General features: G+C 50.9%; 1 protein-coding gene across 1 annotated transcript; it reads left to right on the forward strand.

The window, feature by feature from the left end:
* The first annotated feature begins 18336 nt into the window (after positions 1-18336).
* LOC142259419 (taste receptor type 2 member 129-like) lies at positions 18337-19233 on the forward strand. Its single transcript, XM_075331832.1, has one exon. It carries the CDS (start codon positions 18337-18339, stop codon positions 19231-19233), a length of 897 nt encoding a protein of 298 aa, XP_075187947.1.
* Positions 19234-27074: the final 7841 nt, after the last annotated feature.

The following is a 27074-nucleotide window of genomic DNA, read 5'->3' on the forward strand; positions in this document are numbered from 1 at the left end:
AAGACCCTATTGACTTCTGTTATACTCGATACATGAGGTCTGCGGGGAAAACATTTCTCCTTGCGGAGACTGACACACCAATCTGTCTGCCAGTGAGGAGACTTATAGCTGATGTATATAGTAGATATATAGTAGATGAACTCTAGTGCCACCTATTGGAAGAAACAATCCTAAAAGTCAAAAGTGACCCTCCAAGGAGCCTTGTCAATTCATTAAAGGGCCACTTTTGACTTTCAGGATTGCTACTTCCAATAGGTGGCGCTAGAGTTCATCTACTTCCTTCATGAAGAGACAATTTGCATTCGGTACATGAGCCGCACCCATCTGAGCATTACCTGCACGTTACAAGCACCTGAGCATGGTAATACTCGGTCTTCACCGGTGACCACAAATCTGCTGCTAACGACGAGGAGAGGAAGCCTTCTGTGGCCTGTTCTTTTCATGGCCGGATCCAGCCTTTTTGTACACACTCCGCTGTATTACCTGTCGCCTAATAACTGCTCAGCATTTCAGGATCATTTTGGAGCCATGTCGCACTTTTGGCGGATTGTTATGGTTCCATCATGATGACGAGTCACCAAATATTAGCAGTGCAACCAGAGATGAAGTGGGGATCAAAGGATGTGGGGCCATGGCTCGGTTTTATGCTTCCTCAAAGGAATTCATCTTTTGACAAGATCACATGTTGTGGGAGACCTATCACAGTAACGCCACACCTTTTTAAGATGGTGGAGCCTGTCCTCCCAAGCAAACTATAGCATTTTACTAAACCAGTTTGTGTGCTGCTGTATCCCGGTCCTGCTGGTGATTGTACCACTTTGTGCTTGGAGTTGTACAGTTCTACTATTGTCTTGTTGCTTCCTCCCTGCTCTTATTTTCCTCCTAATCTCTTTTGACTTATACGTGTGTGTGTGTGTGTGTGTGTGTGTGTGTGTGTGTGTGCGCTATGAGACAGAGATTTGGATTTCCCCTATTTATCTATTTCTGTTACTTTTATCATTCCTGCCCCAGCCCTCCCCAGGGGTTGAAGGTGGGGGTATTAGATCAAAGCTGGTCAGGAGCTAGGGCAAGGAAGGCGGCCCAAATATCCTCGCCATCAGAGGTAAATCTGGGATTAGGGATAGCTATGGTCCACTAGCCTGAGTGCCAGGCTAGGAGCCCCCTGTCCCCTGCTCTCCACCCACACCCTTACAGGTGCATTATATTATATGGATAACTACTGGGAGTACATTGTACTATATGGAGGACTAGGTCGGACTCCTTATACCATAGGGAAGGGCTATGGAAGATGCATTATACTATATGTAAGGAAATGTGGGGGCCATTATACTATATCTAAGGCTATGTTGGACTATATATTTGGAGGGCTATTTGGGAGCCATTATGGTATTTGGAGGGCTATGAGTGGGACTTTACACTTTATGGAGGCCTATTTGAGGGCCATTATACTGTATGCAAGTAATAACACAGTGTGAAGGATTGTGTGAGGTCCATCATACTGTGCGGAGGGCTAGTGGGGGCCATTATACTGTTTGGAGGGCTAGTGGGGGCCAGTATACTGTTTGGAGGGCTAGTGGGGGCCATTAAACTGTATGGAGGGCTAGTGGGGGCCATTATACTGTGCGGAGGGCTAGTGGGGGCCATTATATGTTTGGAGGGCTAGTGGGGGCCATTATATGTTTGGAGGGCTAGTGGGGGCAATTATACTGTTTGGAGGGCTAATGGGGGCCTGTAATACTATTGTATGTACTGAGGATTTCGATTGCGTTAGGGCAATGACAACCAGAGACGAGTTCTTGGTGCAAGATGTTTATAATATGTAACCAACAAGATGTACATAAACGGAACAAAACCACAGTAGAACATACACACAGGAAATACCTTCCAGGGTCGGAGCGAAAGGGAATTCCCGGGACCGCGCACCGGACTCCCCCAGGGAGACCACCAAGAGCGAACCCCTATACAGGGACTGTCTGGCAATCACCCCAGAAGCCCTAAATGCGCAGCAGCCGGGACACAAAAGGGCAATAGGTAAGTCCAAAAATGTCCGTACGGTATGAGTCCAGAGCGGTTAAGAAACGGAAGGAACCGGGCAGAAGTGCCGACCAAAGACGGCAAACGGAGTCCGGGCACAGCTAGATGAGACCAGATGAAGTCCAGAGTCGGTGTCGGTTGTTTTTCAAGGGGATCCAAATAACAATCAGGCACCAAGAGCAGCAGGGCAGGAGCACACAGGAAACAGTATACTCGGGCACTGGACTAAGCTTTAGGGGCGGCTTTTATGCAGATGGACAGGAAGTAGGGCAACAGAACAGAAAACTCCATGTTAACAAAGGGCAAGCTCTTTCAAAAGAAAACTGGAAAACCCGGAACTCTGACAGTACTCCCCCCCCAGAAATGGCCTCAGGACGGTTCAGGGCCCGGCTTGTCCGGGTACCGCCGATGAAACTGAGCAACCTTCCGGGGCGCTCGAATGTTACCCACAGGTTCCCAGGAATCGTCCTCGGGGGAGTACCCCTGCCAACGTACCAGATACTGAAGCCGATGCCGATGGAGCCGGGAGTCAATAATGTCCTCAACCACGAACTGCTCCTCGCCGTCAACCATCACAGGCGGAGGAGGAGGCACGATACGACCATGAAACGTATTAGGGGAAACGGGTTTGAGTAGAGAAACATGAAAGACCGGGTGTACCTTTAAATGGTGCGGCAACCTCAGCCGACAGGCCACAGGGCTCACGATTCCGATGATCTTAAACGGACCGATGAATTTCTGCCCCAGCTTCTGCGAAGGAACACCCAATCTCAGGTTTTTGGTGGATAACCACACCGAGTCCCCTACCTTATACATGGGTGCCTGTTTCCGGTGAGTGTCTGCCGACTTCTTGTAACGTTCCTGAGCCTCCACTCGGGTTTGCAAATCCTGAATAGCCGGACCCAGTACCTGGTGATCATGGCCCAGCTGTACCTCCACATCTCTAAGCTTAGTTTGTACCGCCTCCATCTCCTGCTGCAATGAGTTAATCATGGAGAAGAGCTGATCTACTCGTGTCTCAGTCATTGCCCCAGCGAAATCCTTTTTATGGCCTGAGTATAATGTAATACTATTGTATGTACTGAGGATTTCGATTGCGTTAGGGCAATGACAACCAGAGACGAGTTCTTGGTGCAAGATGTTTATAATATGCAACCAACAAGATGTACATAAACGGAACAAAAACACAGTAGAACATACACACAGGAAATACCTTCCAGGGTCGGAGCAAAAGGGAATTCCCGGGACCGCGCACCGGACTCCCCCAGGGAGACCACCAAGAGCGAACCCCTATACAGGGACTGTCTGGCAATCACCCCGGAAGACCTAAATGCGCAGCAGCCGGGACACAAAAGGGCAATAGGTAAGTCCAAAAATGTCCGTACGGTATGAGTCCAGAGCGGTTAAGAAACGGAAGGAACCGGGCAGAAGTACCGACCAAAGACGGCAAACGGAGTCCGGGCACAGCTAGATGAGACCAGATGAAGTCCAGAGTCGGTGTCGGTTGTTTTTCAAGGGGATCCAAATAACAATCAGGCACCAAGAGCAGCAGGGCAGGAGCACACAGGAAACAGTATACTCAGGCACTGGACTAAGCTTTAGGGGCGGCTTTTATGCAGATGGACAGGAAGTAGGGCAACAGAACAGAAAACTCCATGTTAACAAAGGGCAAGCTCTTTCAAAAGAAAACTGGAAAACCCGGAACTCTGACAGGGCCATTATACTGTATGGAGGGCTAATGGGGGCCATTATACTGTATGGAGGGCTAGTGGGGGCCATTATACTGTTTGGGGGGCTAATGGGGGCCATTATACTGTATGGAGGGCTAGTGGGGGCCATTATACTGTGCGGAAGTCTAGTGGGGGCCATTATATGTTTGGAGGGCTAGTGGGGGCCATTATACTGTTTGGAGGGCTAGCGGGGTCCATTATACTGTGCGGAGGGCTAGTGGGGGCCATTATACTGTGCGGAAGTCTAGTGGGGGCCATTATATGTTTGGAGGGCTAGTGGGGGCCATTATACTGTTTGGAGGGCTAGTGGGGGCCATTATACTGTATGGAGGGCTAGTGGGGGCCATTATACTGTGCGGAGGGCTAGTGGGGGCCATTATATGTTTGGAGGGCTAGTGGGGGCCATTATACTGTTTGGAGGGCTAGTGGGGGCCATTATACTGTTTGGAGGGCTAGTGGGGGCCATTATACTGTTTGGAGGGCTAGTGGGGGCCATTATACTGTTTGGAGGGCTAGTGGGGGCCATTATACAGTGTGAGGAGTTATTGAGGCTATTATACTGCATGAAGTGAGGTGTGGGGGTCACAGTTGGGGATCATACTATTTTAGGGTCACCATAGTTTGCCGGGGCAGTTGAGGGGGGTACAGTAGTAAGGGTATAATTCATCGTTTTAGGAACACTTTTGCGGGCATCATACTTTATGGGCTCAATGAAAGGGGAAAAGGTGCGGCATATGATATTATGGGACTCAGCTGAATATTTTTTTTTGGGGGGGGTGGGAGCCAATTTGAACTTCTGCTATGAGGCCCTATGATTTCTATGTACACCCCTGTGTGCTCCCCTGTCTATAGGTGTGTACATTCGATTGCTCTGATATTCCTATGTGATTTGATTACTGGGCTGTAGGTCCACCATTGGCTATGTTCTCACACAGGTCCTGACCCTCTTCAGCTCGCGGCTCATTACTGGGATGTAGGTCCACCATTGGCTATGTTCTCACACAGGTCCTGACCCTCTTCAGCTCGCGGCTCATTACTGGGCTGTAGGTCCACCATTAGCTATGTTCTCACACAGGTCCTGACCCTCTTCAGCTCGCGGCTCATTACTGGGCTGTAGGTCCACCATTAGCTATGTTCTCACACAGGTCCTGACCCTCTTCAGCTCGCGGCTCATTACTGGGCTGTAGGTCCACCATTAGCTATGTTCTCACACAGGTCCTGACCCTCTTCAGCTCGCGGCTCATTACTGGGCTGTAGGTCCACCATTAGCTATGTTCTCACACAGGTCCTGACCCTCTTCAGCTCGCGGCTCATTACTGGGCTGTAGGTCCACCATTAGCTATGTTCTCACACAGGTCCTGACCCTCTTCAGCTCGCGGCTCATTACTGGGCTGTAGGTCCACCATTGGCTATGCTCTGACACAGGTCCTGACCCTCTTCAGCTCGCGGCTCATTACTGGGATGTAGGTCCACCATTGGCTATGCTCTCACACAGGTCCTGACCCTCTTCAGCTCGCGGCTAATTACTGGGCTGTAGGTCCACCATTGGCTATGCTCTGACACAGGTCCTGACCCTCTTCAGCTCGCGGCTCATTACTGGGCTGTAGATCCACCATTGGCTATGCTCTCACACAGGTCCTGACCCTCTTCAGCTCGCGGCTCATTACTGGGCTGTAGGTCCACCATTAGCTATGTTCTCACACAGGTCCTGACACTCTTCAGCTCGCGGCTCATTACTGGGCTGTAGGTCCACCATTGGCTATGCTCTGACACAGGTCCTGACCCTCTTCAGCTCGCGGCTCATTACTGGGATGTAGGTCCACCATTGGCTATGCTCTCACACAGGTCCTGACCCTCTTCAGCTCGCGGCTAATTACTGGGCTGTAGGTCCACCATTGGCTATGCTCTGACACAGGTCCTGACCCTCTTCAGCTCGCGGCTCATTACTGGGCTGTAGATCCACCATTGGCTATGCTCTCACACAGGTCCTGACCCCCTTCAGCTCGCGGCTCATTACTGGGCGGTAGGTCCACCATTAGCTATGTTCTCATACAGGTCCTGACCCTCTTCAGCTCGTGTCTCATTACTGGGCGGCAGGTCCACGATTAGCTATGTTCTCACACAGTTCCTGACCCTGACCAGCTCGTGTCTCATTATTGGGCTGTAGGTCCACCATTGGCTATGCTCTGACACAGGTGCTGACCCTCTTCATGTCGCAGCTCATTACTGGGCTGTAGGTCCACCATTGGCTATGCTCTCACACAGTTCCTGACCCTCTACAGCTCGCGTCTCATTACTGGGCTGTAGGTCCACCATTGGGCTATGCTCTCACACAGTTCCTGACCCTGACCAGCTCGCAGCTCATTACTACGCTGTAGGTCCACCATTGGCTATGCTCTCACACAGGTCCTGACCCTCTACAGCTCATTTCTTGGATCCTTATTTACTTCTTTGCTGAGATCATTAATGGGATCCTAACACACCAATCTAATCCTAGACAGCCCCGCGACGCTTGAGACTTTGCGCCTATGATATGTCCACTTACGACACGTGTCCCCATGCACAATGCTGATGTCCTGGAAGGTCGTGAAGTCACTGCCCCATCAGGCACCAGCACACTACGTTACTGTAATGTTATTCCATCCATATCTCCACCACTGCCTGTGAATAATCCGAATACAAATATATGACGGTCAATCTCATCTTCACTCTCTATGCACAGAACCTCGGGTGTATGTAACTTACACCATAAGCAAATAGCATGTAAACCGGCATGTAAAGCATGATTAGCAGAAGTCAGTACACCCTGCCTTCCACCTGCTGACCCCAATGTCCAGCCTCCTATCCCCAGCACTAGTCAGCCAGCACCCAGCACCCAACACGTGGCATCCAGCAACCAGAATCCACTACATAGTGTCTAGAATCCAACACACGGGACCTAGCCTCCAACTCAACGCACCAAGTAACCAGCACTCAGCACCCACCACCCGGAACCAAGCACTCAGCACCCACTACCCGAAATCCAGCATTCAGCACCCACCACCCGGAATCCAGCACTCAGCACCCACCACCCGGAACCAAGCACTCAGCACCCACCACCCGGAACCAAGCACTCAGCACCCACCACCCAGAATCCAGCACTCAGCACCCACCACCCGGAATCCAGCACTCAGCACCCACCACCCAGAATCCAGCACCCACCACCCAGAATCCAGCATTCAGCACCCACCACCCGGAATCCAGCATTCAGCACCCACCACCCGGAATCCAGCACTCAGCACCCACCACCCGGAACCAAGCACTCAGCACCCACCACCCAGAATCCAGCACCCACCACCCAGAATCCAGCACTCAGCACCCACCACCCAGAATCCAGCACTCAGCACCCACCACCCGGAATCCAGCACTCAGCACCCACCACCCGGAATCCAGCACTCAGCACCCACCACCCGGAACCAAGCACTCAGCACCCACCACCCGGAACCAAGCACTCAGCACCCACCACCCAGAATCCAGCACTCAGCACCCACCACCCGGAATCCAGCACTCAGCACCCACCACCCGGAATCCAGCACTCAGCACCCACCACCCAGAATCCAGCACCCACCACCCAGAATCCAGCATTCAGCACCCACCACCCGGAATCCAGCATTCAGCACCCACCACCCGGAATCCAGCACTCAGCACCCACCACCCGGAACCAAGCACTCAGCACCCACCACCCAGAATCCAGCACCCACCACCCAGAATCCAGCACTCAGCACCCACCACCCGGAATCCAGCATTCTGCACCCACCACCCGGAACCAAGCACTCAGCACCCACCACCCGAAATCCAGCACTCAGCACCCACTACCCGGAATCCAGCACTCAGCACCCACCACCCGGAACCAAGCACTCAGCACCCACCACCCGGAACCAAGCACTCAGCACCCACCACCCGGAACCAAGCACTCAGCACCCACCACCCGGAATCCAGCACTCAGCACCCACCACCCGGAATCCAGCACTCAGCACCCACCACCCGGAACCAAGCACTCAGCACCCACCACCCGGAACCAAGCACTCAGCACCCACCACCCAGAATCCAGCACTCAGCACCCACCACCCGGAACCAAGCACTCAGCACCCACCACCCGGAATCCAGTACTCAGCACCCACCACCCGGAACCAAGCACTCAGCACCCACCACCCAGAATCCAGCACTCAGCACCCACCACCCGGAACCAAGCACTCAGCACCCACCACCCGGAACCAAGCACTCAGCACCCACCACCCAGAATCCAGCACTCAGCACCCACCACCCGGAACCACGCACTCAGCACCCACCACCCGGAATCCAGCACTCAGCACCCACCACCCGGAATCCAGCACTCAGCACCCACCACCCGGAATCCAGCACTCAGCACCCACCACCCGGAACCAAGCACTCAGCACCCACCACCCAGAATCCAGCACTCAGCACCCACCACCCGGAACCAAGCACTCAGCACCCACCACCCAGAATCCAGCACTCAGCACCCACCACCCGGAACCACGCACTCAGCACCCACCACCCGGAATCCAGCACTCAACACCCACCACCCGGAATCCAGCACTCAGCACCCACCACCCGGAATCCAGCACTCAGCAACCACCACCCGGAATCCAGCACTCAGCACCCACCACCCGGAATCCAGCACTCAGCACCCACCACCCGGAACCAAGCACTCAGCACCCACCACCCAGAATCCAGCACTCAGCACCCACCACCCGGAATCCAGCACTCAGCACCCACCACCCGGAATCCAGCACTCAGCACCCACCACCCAAAATCCAGCACTCAGCACCCACCACCCGGAATCCAGCATTCTGCACCCACCACCCAGAATCCAGAACCCAACACTTGGCATCAAGCAACCAGAATTCAGTACATAGTGTCAAGAATCTAACTCAACAGACCCAGCCTCCAATACAAAGCACCAAGAAACCAGCCTCCAACACCTAGTATCCAGCACTCAGCATCCAGCATCCAGATTCCAGCATATAGAAGCCAGCAGTCAGCATCCAGCACTCAGCATCCAGCACTCAGCATCCAGCACTCAGCACTCAGCATCCAGATTCCAGCATATAGAAGCCAGCATTCAGCATCTGACGTCCAGCACTCAGCATCCAGCACTCAGCACCCAGCACTCAGCATCCAGCACTCAGCATCCAGCACTCAGCATCCAGCACTCAGCACCCAGCACTCAGCACCCAGCACTCAGCACCCAGCACTCAGCATCCAGCACTCAGCACTCAGCATCCAGCACTCAGCATCCAGCACTCAGCATCCAGCACTCAGCACTCAGCATCCAGATTCCAGCATATAGAAGCCAGCATTCAGCATCTGACGTCCAGCACTCAGCATCCAGCACTCAGCATCCAGCACTCAGCATCCAGCACTCAGCACCCAGCACTCAGCATCCAGCACTCAGCATCCAGCACTCAGCATCCAGCACTCAGCACCCAGCACTCAGCACCCAGCACTCAGCATCCAGCACTCAGCACTCAGCATCCAGCACCCAGCACTCAGCATCCAGCACTCAGCATCCAGCACTCAGCACCCAGCACTCAGCATCCAGCACTCAGCATCCAGCACTCAGCACCCAGCACTCAGCACCCAGCACTCAGCATCCAGCACTCAGCATCCAGCACTCAGCATCCAGCACTCAGCACCCAGCATCCAGCACTCAGCATCCAGCACTCAGCACTCAGCATCCAGCACTCAGCATCCAGCACTCAGCATCCAGCACTCAGCACCCAGCACTCAGCACCCAGCACTCAGCATCCAGCACTCAGCACTCAGCATCCAGCACCCAGCACTCAGCATCCAGCACTCAGCATCCAGCACTCAGCATCCAGCACTCAGCACCCAGCACTCAGCATCCAGCACTCAGCACCCAGCACTCAGCACCCAGCACTCAGCATCCAGCACTCAGCATCCAGCACTCAGCACCCAGCACTCAGCACCCAGCACTCAGCATCCAGCACTCAGCATCTAGCACCCAGCACCCAGATTCCAGCATATAGAAGCCAGCACTCAGCATCTGACGTCCAGCACTCAGGAATATCAGGAGGAGCCTACCTGAGGCTGACCATGAATATTCCTTTGTGGCTCTCCTTCACTCTCTTAGGGTTCCTGGAGAATCTGGTTGGGATTCCTTTGAACACTTTCCTTGTAGTTGAGAATATAAACGTCTTGAGATTTGGAAGTGAAGGGAACCCGTCGGCTTTACTCCACTTCCTCATCGCTATGGTGAACATATTTCTGCACGTTATGATGATCTCTGAGGAGCTGCTCTTTGTGGTCTGCGGACAAGTCTTCTTCATCAAGGGCGTGGCAGGGTTTTACCTGACCCTCATTACTGCCCTCATGTACTTCCAGTACTGGCTCATCGCCTGGCTCTGCCTCCTCTACTTCTCCAGCACAACAACCTTCAGCCATAAGTTCATCGTTTGGCTAAAGAGACATATTCGGCGGCTCCTACCATATCTTCTCCTAGTATCAGCAGCTGTGTCGTTTGCTGTAAGCATCCTATTTATCCCAGAAGGAATTACAGAACCATTTGTGAACGTCACCCTGGACTCTGGATTCCCTGATTACACGCTCAATACTGTGTTCATGATGCTGTTCACCTTCCTTTGTTGCTGGCCTCCCTTCATCATTAGTTTGGTCTCTGCTGGATTCACGGCTTCTTCTCTGGTAACACATATTAGGAACATGAAGCGCGGAGTGTTGGGCTTCACCCGCCCTCAGCTGAAGATTTACATCAATGCTGTGAGGACCATGACGCTGCTTATTCTGCTTTCTGTGTCCTATTATTTGATAGCAATATTTGGTTTCGCAATCCATTATAGATTGGATGATCTGCATTTGTTGGACTGGTTTTTTGGGGTGTCCTTCCCAACCATAGAAGCCGCCATCATTATCCAGTCCAACTCGAAGCTTAGGAAGACGCTCCGGAGCTGGAGCTCCTCTACATGTAGGAGGATAAGAAACTAAAGGTGAATCTAGGATGGGGGGAGGGGGACAAAATCTAAGAGAAGTTTCAGAATGGGAAAAGACATAGATGAGCAAAAGCGAAGCTCCTCCCCCTGTACTGCTGAAGGCCCCGTGTCCACATGAACCCCAAAATGCTGCGTAGGAGCTGAGAACGTATGGCATATACAGTATATACCGTAGTATGAATGATTCCACGTATCGGAGGCATCACACGAGATTCTCAGCCTGGAGAGCAGAGCTTGGGATCAGGACTCCTGCTTTATTGTAACTGATGCTTGATAATGATATATGTGATATTTTTTTTCCAAAATACAATAAGAAAGCAAAAAAAGTGTATAATTATCAATACTTGTGTGATTTTTACTGACTTCGCCAACTGTCATGGCGGCGTTGGCATCTGTTCAGACTACAGATTTGTTTTTTGTTGCTAACTTCCTGCTCTTGTTTTTCTCCAGAGTTTTAGTTTTCCTTTGTCTGTCTTTATCTCTGTTTCCTTCTCACTTCTGCCTCTTCCTTCAGTGGTGAGAGGAATCAGAATTCAACTGGTCAGGAGTATAGCCATGGACGTGACTCAGGCATCTCCACCACCAGGAGTAACCCTGAGGTTAGGGATAACCTAGGGTCCCCTAGTGTAAGGAACAGCATAGGAGCCCCTGTCCCTCGTTATCCTACAGTCACATTGGGACAAGATGTGGTATAGTCAGGATCCCTCACCTGGGTGCTACTTGTTCTGTTTCTTCAGGAATAGAAAGAGTAACTTAAGCTCATGTATAAAGGAATTGAAGATGTAGGGATCAGTGGATTCAGACTCAGCGGCTGATTGGTGTAATGCAAATGATAATGAAAAACAGCTGCAATAGAAGAGATGTACAATATATCACAAGACAATATGTTATAATCAGCACATGTGCTATGTATATCCTCCATATCTGCGGCAGAACATCTGCCACCCCCTATACAGAGGCTCCACCCCCTATACAGAGGCTGCACCCCTATACAGAGGCTCCACCCCCTATACAGAGGCTCCACCCCTATACAGAGGCTGCACCCCTATACAGAGGCTCCACCCCCTATACAGAGGCTCCACCCCTATACAGAGGCTCCACCCCTATACAGAGGCTCCACCCCCTATACAGAGGCTCCACCCCTATACAGAGGCTCCACCCCTATATACAAATGTATAATCTGTAGGTTGTTCGGGCCGTGTGTAGTGGGTGACTCGTGGCAGGAACAAGAAAAGAGTTGGCTGGGTGGTGGAGCCTCTGTATAGAGGGGTGGAGCCTCTGTATAGGGACAGAGGCTCCACCCCTCTATACAGAGGCTCCACCACCCTATACAGAGCCTCCACCCCCCTATACAGAGGGTCCACCCCCTATACAGAGGCTCCACCCCTATACAGAGGCTCCACCACCCATATACAGAGTCTCCACCCCCTATACAGATGTTCATTTCCCCTATACAGAGGCTCCACCCCCTATACAGAGGCTCCACCCCCTATAGAGTCTCCACCACCCATATAAAGAGCCTCCACCCCCATATAAAGAGGCTCCACCCCCCTATACGGAGGCTCCACCCCCCTATACAGAGCCTCCACCCCCATATACAGAGGTTCCACCTCCCCTATACAGAATCTCCACCCCCCTATACAGAGCCTCCACCCCCATATACAGAGGCTCCACCTCCCCATACACAGAGCCTCCCCCACCCCTATACAGAATCTCCAGCCCCCATATACAGAGACTCCACCACCCCTATACAGAGGCTCCATCACCCCTATAAAGAAGCTCAACCAACCCTTCTCGTAGAGTAGAGGCTAAGGGGGTTTTGCCACTATGGCGGAGCAGAGACTAGGCTCTTTAGACGCTTGAGGGAGATTCCACCACGGTAAGCTGAATCCAGTCACACGCCAGTTGGGATTAACCTATTGCCCTGACGGATTAGATCCTGGCCACTAGAGTCCTATCGGGCTCCTTCAGTTTGGGGCCACTCTGTTTGAGGCTCTGTCTCTAGCCTCACTGTTGTCGATGCTCGATGTCCCAGCCAACTCTTCTCTTGTTCCTGCCACGAGTCACCCACTACACGCGGCCCGAACAACCTACAGATTATACAGTTAGGTCCAGAAATATTTGGACAGTGACACAAGTTTTGTTAGCTGTTTACAAAAACATGTTCAGAAATACAATTATATATATAATATGGGCTGAAAGTGCACACTCCCAGCTGCAATATGAGAGTTTTCACATCCAAATCGGAGAAAGGGTTTAGGAATCATAGCTCTGTAATGCATAGCCTCCTCTTTTTCAAGGGACCAAAAGTAATTGGACAAGGGACTCTAAGGGCTGCAATTAACTCTGAAGGTGTCTCCCTCGTTAACCTGTAATCAATGAAGTAGTTAAAAGGTCTGGGGTTGATTACAGGTGTGTGGTTTTGCATTTGGAAGCTGTTGCTGTGACCAGACAACATGCGGTCTAAGGAACTCTCAATTGAGGTGAAGCAGAACATCCTGAGGCTGAAAAAAAAGAAAAAATCCATCAGAGAGATAGCAGACATGCTTGGAGTAGCAAAATCAACAGTCGGGTACATTCTGAGAAAAAAGGAATTGACTGGTGAGCTTGGGAACTCAAAAAGGCCTGGGCGTCCACGGATGACAACAGTGGTGGATGATCGCCGCATACTTTCTTTGGTGAAGAAGAACCCGTTCACAACATCAACTGAAGTCCAGAACACTCTCAGTGAAGTAGGTGTATCTGTCTCTAAGTCAACAGTAAAGAGAAGACTCCATGAAAGTAAATACAAAGGGATCACATCTAGATGCAAACCATTCATCAATTCCAAAAATAGACAGGCCAGAGTTACATTTGCTGAAAAACACCTCATGAAGCCAGCTCAGTTCTGGAAAAGTATTCTATGGACAGATGAGACCAAGATCAACCTGTACCAGAATGATGGGAAGAAAAAAGTCTGGAGAAGAAAGGGAACGGCACATGATCCAAGGCACACCACATCCTCTGTAAAACATGGTGGAGGCAACGTGATGGCATGGGCATGCATGGCTTTCAATGGCACTGGGTCACTTGTGTTTATTGATGACATAACAGCAGACAAGAGTAGCCGGATGAATTCTGAAGTGTACCGGGATATACTTTCAGCCCAGATTCAGCCAAATGCCGCAAAGTTGATCGGACGGCGCTTCATAGTACAGATGGACAATGACCCCAAGCATACAGCCAAAGCTACCCAGGAGTTCATGAGTGCAAAAAAGTGGAACATTCTGCATGGCCAAGTCAATCACCAGATCTTAACCCAATTGAGCATGCATTTCACTTGCTCAAATCCAGACTTAAGACGGAAAGACCCACAAACAAGCAAGACCTGAAGGCTGCGGCTGTAAAGGCCTGGCAAAGCATTAAGAAGGAGGAAACCCAGCGTTTGGTGATGTCCATGGGTTCCAGACTTAAGGCAGTGATTGCCTCCAAAGGATTCGCAACAAAATATTGAAAATAAAAATATTTTGTTTGGGTTTGGTTTATTTGTCCAATTACTTTTGACCTCCTAAAATGTGGAGTGTTTGTAAAGAAATGTGACAATTCCTACAATTTCTATCAGATATTTTTGTTCAAACCTTCAAATTAAACGTTACAATCTGCACTTGAATTCTGTTGTAGAGGTTTCATTTCAAATCCAATGTGGTGGCATGCAGAGCCCAACTCGCCAAAATTGTGTCACTGTCCAAATATTTCTGGACCTAACTGTACATCTGTCTCTGTTACACACGGCCCGAACAACCTACAGATTATACATCTGTCTCTGTTACACGCGGCCCGAACAACCTACAGATTATACATCTGTCTCTGTTACACGCGGCCCGAACAACCTACAGATTATACATCTGTCTCTGTTACACGCGGCCCGAACAACCTACAGATTATACATCTGTCTCTGTTACACGCGGCCCGAACAACCTACAGATTATACATCTGTCTCTGTTACACGCGGCCCGAACAACCTACAGATTATACATCTGTCTCTGTTACACGCGGCCCGAACAACCTACAGATTATACATCTGTCTCTGTTACACGCGGCCCGAACAACCTACAGATTATACATCTGTCTCTGTTACACGCGGCCCGAACAACCTACAGATTATACATCTGTCTCTGTTACACACGGCCCGAACAACCTACAGATTATACATCTGTCTCTGTTACACGCGGCCCGAACAACCTACAGATTATACATCTGTCTCTGTTACACACGGCCCGAACAACCTACAGATTATACATCTGTCTCTGTTACACACGGCCCGAACAACCTACAGATTATACATCTGTCTCTGTTACACACGGCCCGAACAACCTACAGATTATACATCTGTCTCTGTTACACACGGCCCGAACAACCTACAGATTATACATCTGTCTCTGTTACACGCGGCCCGAACAACCTACAGATTATACATCTGTCTCTGTTACACACTGGGCTTCACTAACTTTCTAAAAGGAACTGTTTCTTTCCCTATCAGCTAACCCCTCCCATTGTGCGCTAGTCCCAACACTTAACCTTAACAGGACAGTGCACATCCTAAAAATGAATACTGCTATACATTATACGTTACATAACATTACCACCACCGCATATCCCAGGATACACTATACACTGCTCAGGAACACATTGCAATATATCACTGTCACAAGGATCAATGTCTACAAAAGACGCAAGACCTTATTCACATTACACTACACAATGCAATGTCTTCAGGGGCAGAGCAACAGCCCACCGCTCTTACATTGCTCCCCTCTTTAACAATGGTCATCCTCAATCATTCAGACTCCTAGAAGACACCAATACACAGCACAAAAACATAAATAACAGTCTCTTTTTTTATGTCCTTTTTCCTTGTTGGCAAAATGGACCTAGTCCCTCTAGGTTGGGACCCTGGAACCAAGAGTTCTACAGCTTTACAAACAGAGGCCATTGGGCTAACACAACAGCAACCCAAACAGTCCATCTGCCTTCAACCCATTTGGGACATCAGGTCTCCATCCCCTCACCCTCCCAACATAGATGCTCAGACAAGTACACAGGTTATAAGGGGCAATATTTGGGATTAAATTAACAGAGTCCATAAAGGGACTGGGCAAAGTCCATGGCTGGTTGGGCAAAGTCCATAGCGGATTAAGGGAAAGTCCATGGCTGTTTGGGCAAAGTCCATAGGGGATTAAAGGAAAGTCCATGGCTGGTTGGGCACAGTCCAGGCTGAAAGGTGTAGGACCCTCTTATTGCTCAAAGTCCCTCAATCAAACAAGGGAATGCGTAACTTGCGCAACTAAACTAGAGGAAGAAGCAACAGACTTTGGCTCTCCGTGGCCAACAACAAGGGGTCCCAGATTCATCTGGTTCGTTAGATCATTCAAAAAAGCCTTCCCTGTCTGGGGACACAACTGGCACAGCAGGGACCCCCAGATATCTGACTTTCTTCTCTTCATAGGTGGGTCCATGAATCGGCCAGGCCCTGGTGCAGATAAAAGACCAGCCCCACAGACAGAGGCCACAGACTCCTATGCCATCTGGACCACTTCAGTCCCTTGAGTGATTGAAAGCGCCTCGAGGACTGTCTCCAGCATCACAGCTGTTCAAACATCCAATCTGCAATTTCAACATTCCCATTGCTGACTATAGCCACACACCAGTTGGAATTAACTCTTTATCTTGATGGTTAAGGGCCTGGCAACTAAAGTCCTGTTCTCCAGCTCCTTCAGTCTATGGCCACTCCATTCAAGGGTTGGTCTAAAACCTCACTGTTGTCCCACTCGATGTCCCAGCCAACACTCAAGGATCATGTTATCTGCATTCTGGTCTCAAAATCTTACTAACGTTAACCCAATCCCAGTCTGTCAGAGCAGCGTCAGGGTCACCCGGCTTCTGGTCACAGTGTTCTCTTTTGCAAATAAACTCAAGATTTACATATCTTCACTGTACACTAAACTTGCCATGGCTGAAATACAATTTACTACACCACCGGTCTAATTTCAGTAACTGACTTTACTTTCTTAGTACCGTATGCTAAAGCAGGAAGAATGGCCCGGTTCAGTCGGAGTCTGCACTGGAGTGAATTTTCTGTTCCTGGTCCCGGGTCTTTGGTAATCAGCTATTGGTACTTGACCACTAAGTCTGGTCTTCCTCTGGAACCAATATTGATGTTCGGTCTTCAGTGCTTCACCATGAAGACTGGTGTCCCTCTGGAGACGGTATTTGGTATTCTGTCTTCGGGTTCCTCTGGGGACGGTATATGGTCATCGGGTTCCCCTGGGGACAGTATTCAGTATTTGATCATCAGGTTCCTTTTTGGGATGGTATTCAGTATTTGGTCATCGGGTTCCTCTGGGGACAGTATATGGTCATTGGGTTCCTCTGGGGACAGTATTCAGTAATTGGTCATCAGGTTCCTCGGGGGATGGTATTTGGTATTCGGTCATTGGGTTCTTCTGGTGATGGTATTTGGTTATCGTATTCCCCTGTGAGAGGTATTCAGTATTTTGTCATCAGGCTCCTTTGGGGACGGTATTCGGTCATTGGGTTCCTCTAGGGCCAGTATTCAGTATTTGGTTGTCAGGTACCTTTGGGGACGATATTTGGTCTTCGGGTTCCTCTAGTGCAGTTGACATGGGTCCATCTGCTTCCCTGCCAGTCATGGTGCCACTCCTCCTCTGCTGTTTGCCGTGCTCTTATCATCATATACATTACTACTGCTATACAGTATACCTTACATAACATTACCAACACCACATATCACAGGTTACACTGTACATTACACATTACATCACTGTACATTATCATTCACATATCCCTATATTCACAAAGGACGCAGGACATTATTCACATTACACTACACCATGTGATGGGGGTCTTCAGGGCAGAAATGTGGCAGCTACAGTCCACTACTCTTATAAAATGAATGAAGGAATGGAAAAACGTTTTCTGTACTTAAAGTGAATGAAGAATTAGAAGATCATCTTTAAGACTTATCACAAGTAATTACAAAAAGGGTCTCGGGAAGTGTCAGCAGAGGTCATCACGGGCGCCCAGGAGCCGGGAAACCTGTCAACTGTTAACAACAGGTTTCTTGTTGCTTTAAGCTCAGGGTTGATGGACAGAGGATAAATCGTGTGGTGTCTGTCTGTCTGTCTGGAGGTGGGCTTCCATCTACATGTCTAGGCATCTCTGGAGCAGATGGAGGAAGATCCGGCACAGGAGTCTCTGAAGACGTATATCAGATATTTGTCTCCGAGGCTCCAATCCTGATCCTAATCCATCTACAAGCAGAAAATAAAGTGGCAATCACCAGTATCCGAAATCTACAGTCCTGAACATATAATTCTGGGAGAGAAGGCTTGTGCTGTGAAATAGTCCTCTGCCCAATATAGATGCAAATATCTATGTAAATGCAGGTGCCGGCAATAGCTGGTGATAACTACTTATCAGAGAAGAAGGTGTCCTGCCATTAGGCTCTGCTGGACCTCAGAAGACGTCAGGATCTCCTCTCACCGATGGCTCTGGAGACCGAGTCCATGGCTGCCCTCACTGTAGCCCTCCTCGAAGCTGTGGTCGGGATCGTCACCAGCTCTTTCATTCTTTTTGTCATTTTGAGAAGCATTTTTAATGGACAATCCTTGAGCACCAGAGATAAAATCCTGCTTGCACTGAGTTTCTCCAACATGGCGTCTCCTATTGTTCTGTTCACCTCTGTTCTTTGTATGGTGGCCTCGTTGACGCTCGATGAGTACACGTCTGTTCTGGAATACACGCTGGTTTTGTACTGTATGAGCTCCAGCTCTTGGCTCACCTTGTGTCTCTGCTTCTTCTATTACATTAAGATCATGCACTTCAAGGCCAGTTATTTCTCCTTCTTGAAGACCAACATTGATCAGTTGGTGCCATGGGCCATCCTGGTGGTGGAGGTCATATCCTTGTGTGCTGGCTTCCTGAATGCCATGATAGAGTTACTTTCAGAAAACTCTGTGAAGAACACTTCCACCAACATCACAGGAGATAACGTATCTTCCAAACCCTTCTATGAAGTCATGTACGTCAGTAACTTTGTATCGTATCCGCTTATGATAGTCACCAGCACGTGTATCATGGTCTCGGTCACCGTGCACATCCACAGGATGAGGAGAAGCATGTCCACCTCTGACACCACCAGTCTGGACTCTCTTCAGCGAGTTGTCAGGACCATGCAGCATCTGGTGGCTTTCTATCTGCTGTTTTTTCTCCTGCTCCTCACTGAATATTGGGCAGAACTTCCACTTCTCTGGCGTAAATGCTCTTATCTGATCGTTCTGCTCACATTCAGCCCCGGACAGTCTTGTATCTTAATTCATGGAAACCCAAGACTTCAAGACTCCTGGATTGGGATGTGGCAGTGCGGCGGGGTGAAGGCGTAGGTCAGGCCCTTGTTCTCTCGTCTTTATCACATAATTGTCTTCTTCTGAATCTCAATAAAGAATTCATTGATGGAAAGACTGGGATTTTTTATTTCTTTAAAGTCTTCTTTTCAAGGGGGTTGTCCCCTGACCTTCGCCACGAGCGCACGGCTCCTCCCAGCTCCCTCCTGCCTGTATGAGCGGCAGTGCTGAGCGCTCTCCAGTGCTGCTGAATGGGCTGCAGAGGTGGTCGGTAACCTAGGAAACGAGCCATAGAAACAATAAAATAAAAAAGGAGTTACTTGTTTAGTAGATTTAGGAAATAAACACATGGGAATAACTATCATTGTGTCTTTGTGTCCTGCAGCTTTATGTATACAGTTACCTACAGACTTAATGACCGCTAAGAACGGCTGCACCAACCTCATCACACATGAATTCCTTGTCATAACCACCCCATCATACCCATCCTCCATCACCCCGTCATACCCATCCTCCATCACCCCGTCATACCCGTCCTCCATCACCCCGTCATACCCATCCTCCATCACCCCGTCATACCCATCCTCCATCAGCCTGTCATACCCGTCCTCCATCACCCCGTCATACCCGTCCTCCATCACCCGTCATACCCGTCCTCCATCACCCCGTCATACCCATCCTCCATCACCCCGTCATACCCGTCCTCCATCAGCCTGTAATACCCATCCTCTATCACCCATCATACCCATCCTCCATCAGCCCGTCATACCCGTCCTCCATCAGCCCGTCATACCCGTCCTCCATCAGCCCGTCATACCCGTCCTCCATCAGCCTGTCATACCCGACCTCCATCACCCATCATACCCATCCTCCATCAACCCGTCATACCCGTCCTCCATCACCCCGTCATAGCCATCCTCCATCACCCCGTCATACCTGTCCTCCATCACCCCGTCATACCCATCCTCCATCACCCCGTCATACCTGTCCTCCATCACCCCATCATACCCATCCTCCATCACCCCATCATAGCCATCCTCCATCACCCCGTCATACCCGTCCTCCATCACCCATCATACCCGTCCTCCATCACCCATCATACCCGTCCTCCATCAGCCCGTCATACCCATCCTCCATCACCCCGTCATACCCGTCCTCCATCAGCCTGTCATACCCGTCCTCCATCAGCCCGTCATACCCGTCCTCCATCACCCTGTCATACCCATCCTCCATCACCCCATCATACCCATCCTCCATCAGCCCGTCATAGCCATCCTCCATCACCCCGTCATACCCATCCTCCATCACCCTGTCATACCCATCCTCCATCACCCCATCATACCCATCCTCCATCACCCTGTCATACCCATCCTCCATCACCCCATCATACCCATCCTCCATCACCCCGTCATACCCATCCTCCATCACCCCATCATACCCATCCTCCATCACCCCGTCATACCCGTCCTCCATCACCCCGTCATACCCGTCCTCCATCAGCCCGTCATACCCATCCTCCATCAGCCCGTCATACCCGTCCTCCATCACCCTGTCATACCCATCCTCCATCACCCCATCATACCCATCCTCCATCACCCCGTCATACCCATCCTCCATCACCCCATCATACCCATCCTCCATCACCCCGTCATACCCGTCCTCCATCACCCCGTCATACCCGTCCTCCATCAGCCCGTCATACCCGTCCTCCATCAGCCCGTCATACCCGACCTCCATCACCCCGTCATACCCATCCTCCATCAGCCCGTCATACCCATCCTCCATCACCCCGTCATACCCATCCTCCATCACCCATCATACCCATCCTCCATCACCCCGTCATACCCATCCTCCATCACCCATCATACCCATCCTCCATCACCCCGTCATACCCGTCCTCCATCACCCCGTCATACCCATCCTCCATCACCCATCATACCCATCCTCCATCACCCTGTCATACCCATCCTCCATCACCCTGTCATACCAATCCTCCATCACCAATCATACCCATCCTCCATCACCCATCATACCCATCCTCCATCACCCCGTCATACCCATCCTCCATCACCCCATCATACCCATCCTCCATCACCCCATCATACCCATCCTCCATCACCCATCATACCCATCCTCCATCACCCATCATACCCATCCTCCATCACCCTGTCATAGCCATCCTCCATCACCCCGTAATACCCATCCTCCATCACCCCGTAATACCCATCCTCCATCACCCTGTCATACCCATCCTCCATCACCCCGTCATACCCATCCTCCATCACCCATCATACCCATCCTCCATCACCCTGTCATACCAATCCTCCATCACCCATCATACCCATCCTCCATCACCCATCATACCCATCCTCCATCACCCCGTCATACCCATCCTCCATCACCCCATCATACCCATCCTCCATCACCCCATCATACCCATCCTCCATCACCCATCATACCCGTCCTCCATCACCCCATCATACCCATCCTCCATCACCCTGTCATAGCCATCCTCCATCACCCCGTAATACCCATCCTCCATCACCCCGTAATACCCATCCTCCATCACCCTGTCATACCCATCCTCCATCACCCCGTCATACCCATCCTCCATCACCCATCATACCCATCCTCCATCAGCCCGTCATACCCATCCTCCATCACCCATCATACCCATCCTCCATCACCCCGTCATACCCATCCTCCATCACCCATCATACCCATCCTCCATCACCCCGTCATACCCATCCTCCATCACCCCGTCATACCCATCCTCCATCACCCATCATACCCATCCTCCATCACCCTGTCATACCCATCCTCCATCACCCGTCATACCCATCCTCCATCACCCATCATACCCATCCTCCATCACCCCGTCATACCCATCCTCCATCACCCATCATACCCATCCTCCATCACCCCATCATACCCGTCCTCCATCACCCCATCATACCCATCCTCCATCACCCTGTCATAGCCATCCTCCATCACCCCGTAATACCCATCCTCCATCACCCCGTAATACCCATCCTCCATCACCCATAATACCCATCCTCCATCACCCCGTCATACCCATCCTCCATCACCCATCATACCCATCCTCCATCACCCCATCATACCCGTCCTCCATCACCCCGTCATACCCATCCTCCATCTCCCATCATACCCATCCTCCATCACCCCATCATACCCGTCCTCCATCACCCCATCATACCCATCCTCCATCACCCTGTCATAGCCATCCTCCATCACCCCGTAATACCCATCCTCCATCACCCCGTAATACCCATCCTCCATCACCCCGTAATACCCATCCTCCATCACCCATCATACCCATCCTCCATCACCCCGTCATACCCATCCTCCATCACCCATCATACCCATCCTCCATCACCCATCATACCCATCCTCCATCACCCCGTCATACCCATCCTCCATCACCTATCATACCCATCCTCCATCACCCCATCATACCCGTCCTCCATCACCCCATCATACCCATCCTCCATCACCCTGTCATAGCCATCCTCCATCACCCCGTAATACCCATCCTCCATCACCCCGTAATACCCATCCTCCATCACCCATCATACCCATCCTCCATCACCCCGTCATACCCATCCTCCATCACCCCATCATACCCGTCCTCCATCACCCCATCATACCCATCCTCCATCACCCTGTCATAGCCATCCTCCATCACCCCGTAATACCCATCCTCCATCACCCCATAATACCCATCCTCCATCACCCCGTAATACCCATCCTCCATCACCCATCATACCCATCCTCCATCACCCCATCATACCCATCCTCCATCACCCTGTCATACCCATCCTCCATCACCCTGTCATACCCATCCTCCATCACCCCGTCATACCCATCCTCCATCACCCTGTCATACCCATCCTCCATCACCCCGTCATACCCATCCTCCATCACCCCGTCATACCCATCCTCCATCACCCTGTCATAGCCATCCTCCATCACCCCGTCATAGCCATCCTACATCACGTCGTCATAGCCATCCTCCATCACCCTGTCATACCCATCCTCCATCACCCCATCATATCCATCCTCCATCACCCCGTCATAGCCATCCTCCATCACCCCATCATACCCATCCTCCATCACCTCGTAATACCCATCCTCCATCACCCCATCATACCCATCCTCCATCACCCTGTCATAGCCATCCTCCATCACCCCGTAATACCCATTCTCCATCACCCCATCATACCCGTCCTCCATCACCCATCATACCCATCCTCCATCACCCTGTCATAGCCATCCTCCATCACCCCGTCATAGCGATCCTCCATCACCCCATCATCACAATCCTCCATCACCCCATCATAGCGATCCTCCATCACCCCGTCATAGCCATCCTCCATCACCCCATCATAGCCATCCTACATCACCTCGTCATAGCCATCCTCCATCACCCTGTCATACCCATCCTCCAGTACCCGTCATACCCATCCTCCATCACCCGTCATACCCGTCCTCCATCACCCTGTCATATCCATCCTCCGTCACCCCATCATACCCATCCTCCATCACCCTGTCATATCCATCCTCCAGTACCTGTCATACCCGTCCTCCATCACCCCGTCATACCCGTCCTCCATCACCCCGTCATATCCATCCTCCATCACCCCGTCATACCCGTCCTCCATCACCCGTCATACCCGTCCTCCATCACCCCGTCATACCCGTCCTCCATCACCCGTCATACCCGTCCTCCATTACCCCGTCATACCCGTCCTCCATCACCCGATCAGCTTGTTACAAGGCCATTGCTTCTTCTCTAACAGTGAACATGTTACTGATACCAAAATAGAAGTAATTTTTGCAAGTTACTTTCCAAAAGGGATTATTGTTTCCACACTCCTTATGGATTAACAATGGCTCTTCTGTGTGCATCACCTGTATGGTAACACCTGAAAGGCAAATAAGTTCTCCAAAAAATTGATAGTTTTTTGACTGTTCTTACAATAAAAATAAAAGCCTTCACTGTCGGTGAGAGCAGTGTGTCGTTTTGTGACGCTCTGGCCTATCAGGTCGTCACAAGGGTGCCGTGCAATCTGCCCTTCTGCATGGTACCCGCTCCTCCTTGGTTATGGGTCCTGTCAATTTGGTGTTGCTACCAACAGGTATACAAAAATCCTGAGGAACACTCTGCACCACACCCACCAGACACCCATTGGGCAGCCTGAGGGGAATAGGGCCACCCTGTTGGGGGGATGGAAGAGGGAGGGAAGAGATGTTAGTAGTTGAGTAGAGTTGAGTAGTGAGACAGCAGTGACAGTGCAGGTCACGCTGTGGAGCGGGGCTCCTGTACCCGTCCCAAGTCCCAGACGGTGGCCTGGCCAGAAGGAGCTGGAACCCCAGTCGCAGGGGGTAGTGACAGGGGGTATGGTGCTGGTGCTGCTACAGAAAGCAGGCCGGCTGCCTTGTGCTACAACCGGGCAGAGGCCAGGGCACGGCGGGGTACGCGGACCCTAGGCTGGGAAGTAGCTTCACGCAGCCCAGTAATTCACCCGACGGAAACGGAATCTTCAGGAACCGTTCCCCACCCGCTCCAGAATCTGGGTACTAGCGCAATGAGGGGGATAGGACTTCCCACAAGTGTCCAGAAAATCCCAAGCGTGAACCCTGTGAGCCACGCAGGTGAGCAGGACCCGAGTAGTATTAGGCAAAAGGGATCCACCAAGTTACACACAGTGCCAAGGGACAAGACTTCAGACCAACCAGCAACACCAAAGAGGCACGGACCCAGCGTGCTCAACTAAGAGAAACAGAGCATTCAAGAGTTTGGTTTACCTGGTGTCAGCGTTAGTGACTTTGGACTGTGTGAGTACCTGATATCCCTTCACCCCCGATGGGTTCCCCACTCCATCCATCACCGGGCCCCAGGACACCAAACCCCCTACCCACGGAGGGGTTAACATCTCGAGCTGCTTCAACATCGTCACCGGGTTCCCCAACCGCAGCGGTGGTCTCTCCCATTACCATACACCATGGGTGGCGTCATGAACATTATCCCATTCACCACCCAAAACACATTTCCCCCTTTTTATTTCCGAGGTAGCTGCGCGACCCGCCTCCGATCCGGAGACCCCTCAAGCCACTGTGGATCCGAGTCTGAGCAGCCCGTCGGCTGTCGTGGGGGCGGCACAGTTTAATGTGCTGTTGGTTACCCGGTATGTAGCCAGATATGTTGGGGTAACTTTGATGTTTTCATGTTGCAATGTATTTGCAATAAAGAGCTTAGAAGGGTTCGATCCCGTCCCAGGAGACCTGTGAGGGCCACACGACTGCTCTGCAATAAAGTCTCAGCAGAACTTGTGATCTACAAGGATCCGACTCTGAGACTTTCTAAGGAATCGCGTCTGTAAAGTCTTTACTGATAATGACCCCCGGACGCTATAATGAAGGCTCATCGGGAAGACACGCTGGGGAGATGTTTCTCTTTTTACCGTCATTTCCATAAGATAAATGTATTTGCAGAAGTAAAATAAGCAGTAAGTAACATATGTAAATCCGCTCTTCTCCGGGTGATTATTTGTAGAGTTCGGCAGATTCATTACATGGACGTTATCATTTCCATTGCAAATCACAGTTGTTGGCGCCCAACAGTCGAGAGTCGCGGTCCATCCACCGAGCCGCCACATGATACACGGGTATTACATGTAACTCTAGAACAGCACCATTTACATATTTCCTACACCAGTGGAAGAAACAGAAGATCTTCCCGCCATCAAATCCTCAGGTCCAAAGACAGCAGAGTCCTGATGAGTAATAATCTATAGTATGATACCAAATTCTGGAGACCTGAGAGCCAGGGACAGCAGAGGCGATTTCTGCTCTTCATGGTGGTCTTAGTATTGGATTCTATTGTGGAGTCCCTGTAAATGGGGTGGGACTTGTGTACACATGCTGGGGGTAGGTGCCGTGGTCACACAAGCCTGAGCTGCATATATTGATCTGTGGTCCCAGGTCCGGTCACACAAGTCTGACCTCCATATATTCATCTGAGGTCCCAGGTCCGGTCACACAAGTCTGACCTCCATATTATTCATCTGAAGTCCCAGGTCCGGTCACACAAGCCTGACCTGCATATATTCATCTGAGGTCCCAGATCCAGTCACACAAGTCTGAGCTGCATATATTGATCTGTGGTCCCAGGTCCGGTCACACAGGTCTGACCTCCATATATTCATCTGAGGTCCCAGATCTGGTCACACAAGTCTGACCTCCATATATTCATCTGAGGTCCCAGGTCCGGTCACACAAGTCTGACCTGCATATATTCATCTGAGGTCCCAGGTCCAGTCACACAAGTCTGACCTCCATATATTCATCTGAGGTCCCAGGTCCAGTCACTCAAATCTGACCTCCATATATTCATCTCAGGTCCCAGGTCCGATCACACAAGTCTGACCTCCATATATTCATCTCAGGTCCCAGATCCAGTCACACAAGCCTGACCTCCATATATTCATCTGAGGTCCCAGGTCCGGTCACACAAGCCTGACCTGCATATATTCATCTGAGGTCCCAGGTCCGGTCACACAAGTCTGACCTGCATATATTCATCTGAGGTCCCAGGTCCAGTCACACAAGTCTGACCTCCATATATTCATCTCAGGTCCCAGATCCGGTCACACAAGTCTGACCTGCATATATTCATCTGAGGTCCCAGGTCCGGTCACACAAGTCTGACCTGCATATATTCATCTCAGGTCCCAGATCCAGTCACACAAGCCTGACCTCCATATATTCATCTGAGGTCCCAGGTCCGGTCACACAAGCCTGACCTGCATATATTCATCTGAGGTCCCAGGTCCGGTCACACAAGTCTGACCTGCATA

The sequence above is a fragment of the Anomaloglossus baeobatrachus genome (genome assembly GCF_048569485.1).
Source record: "Anomaloglossus baeobatrachus isolate aAnoBae1 chromosome 7 unlocalized genomic scaffold, aAnoBae1.hap1 SUPER_7_unloc_3, whole genome shotgun sequence".
Lineage (NCBI taxonomy): Eukaryota > Metazoa > Chordata > Amphibia > Anura > Aromobatidae > Anomaloglossus > Anomaloglossus baeobatrachus.

What these genes read in the sequence shown, in the direction of transcription:
- LOC142259419 (XM_075331832.1), top strand. Translation starts at nt 18,337, where the DNA reads ATGGCTCTGGAGACCGAGTCCATGGCTGCCCTCACTGTAGCCCTCCTC.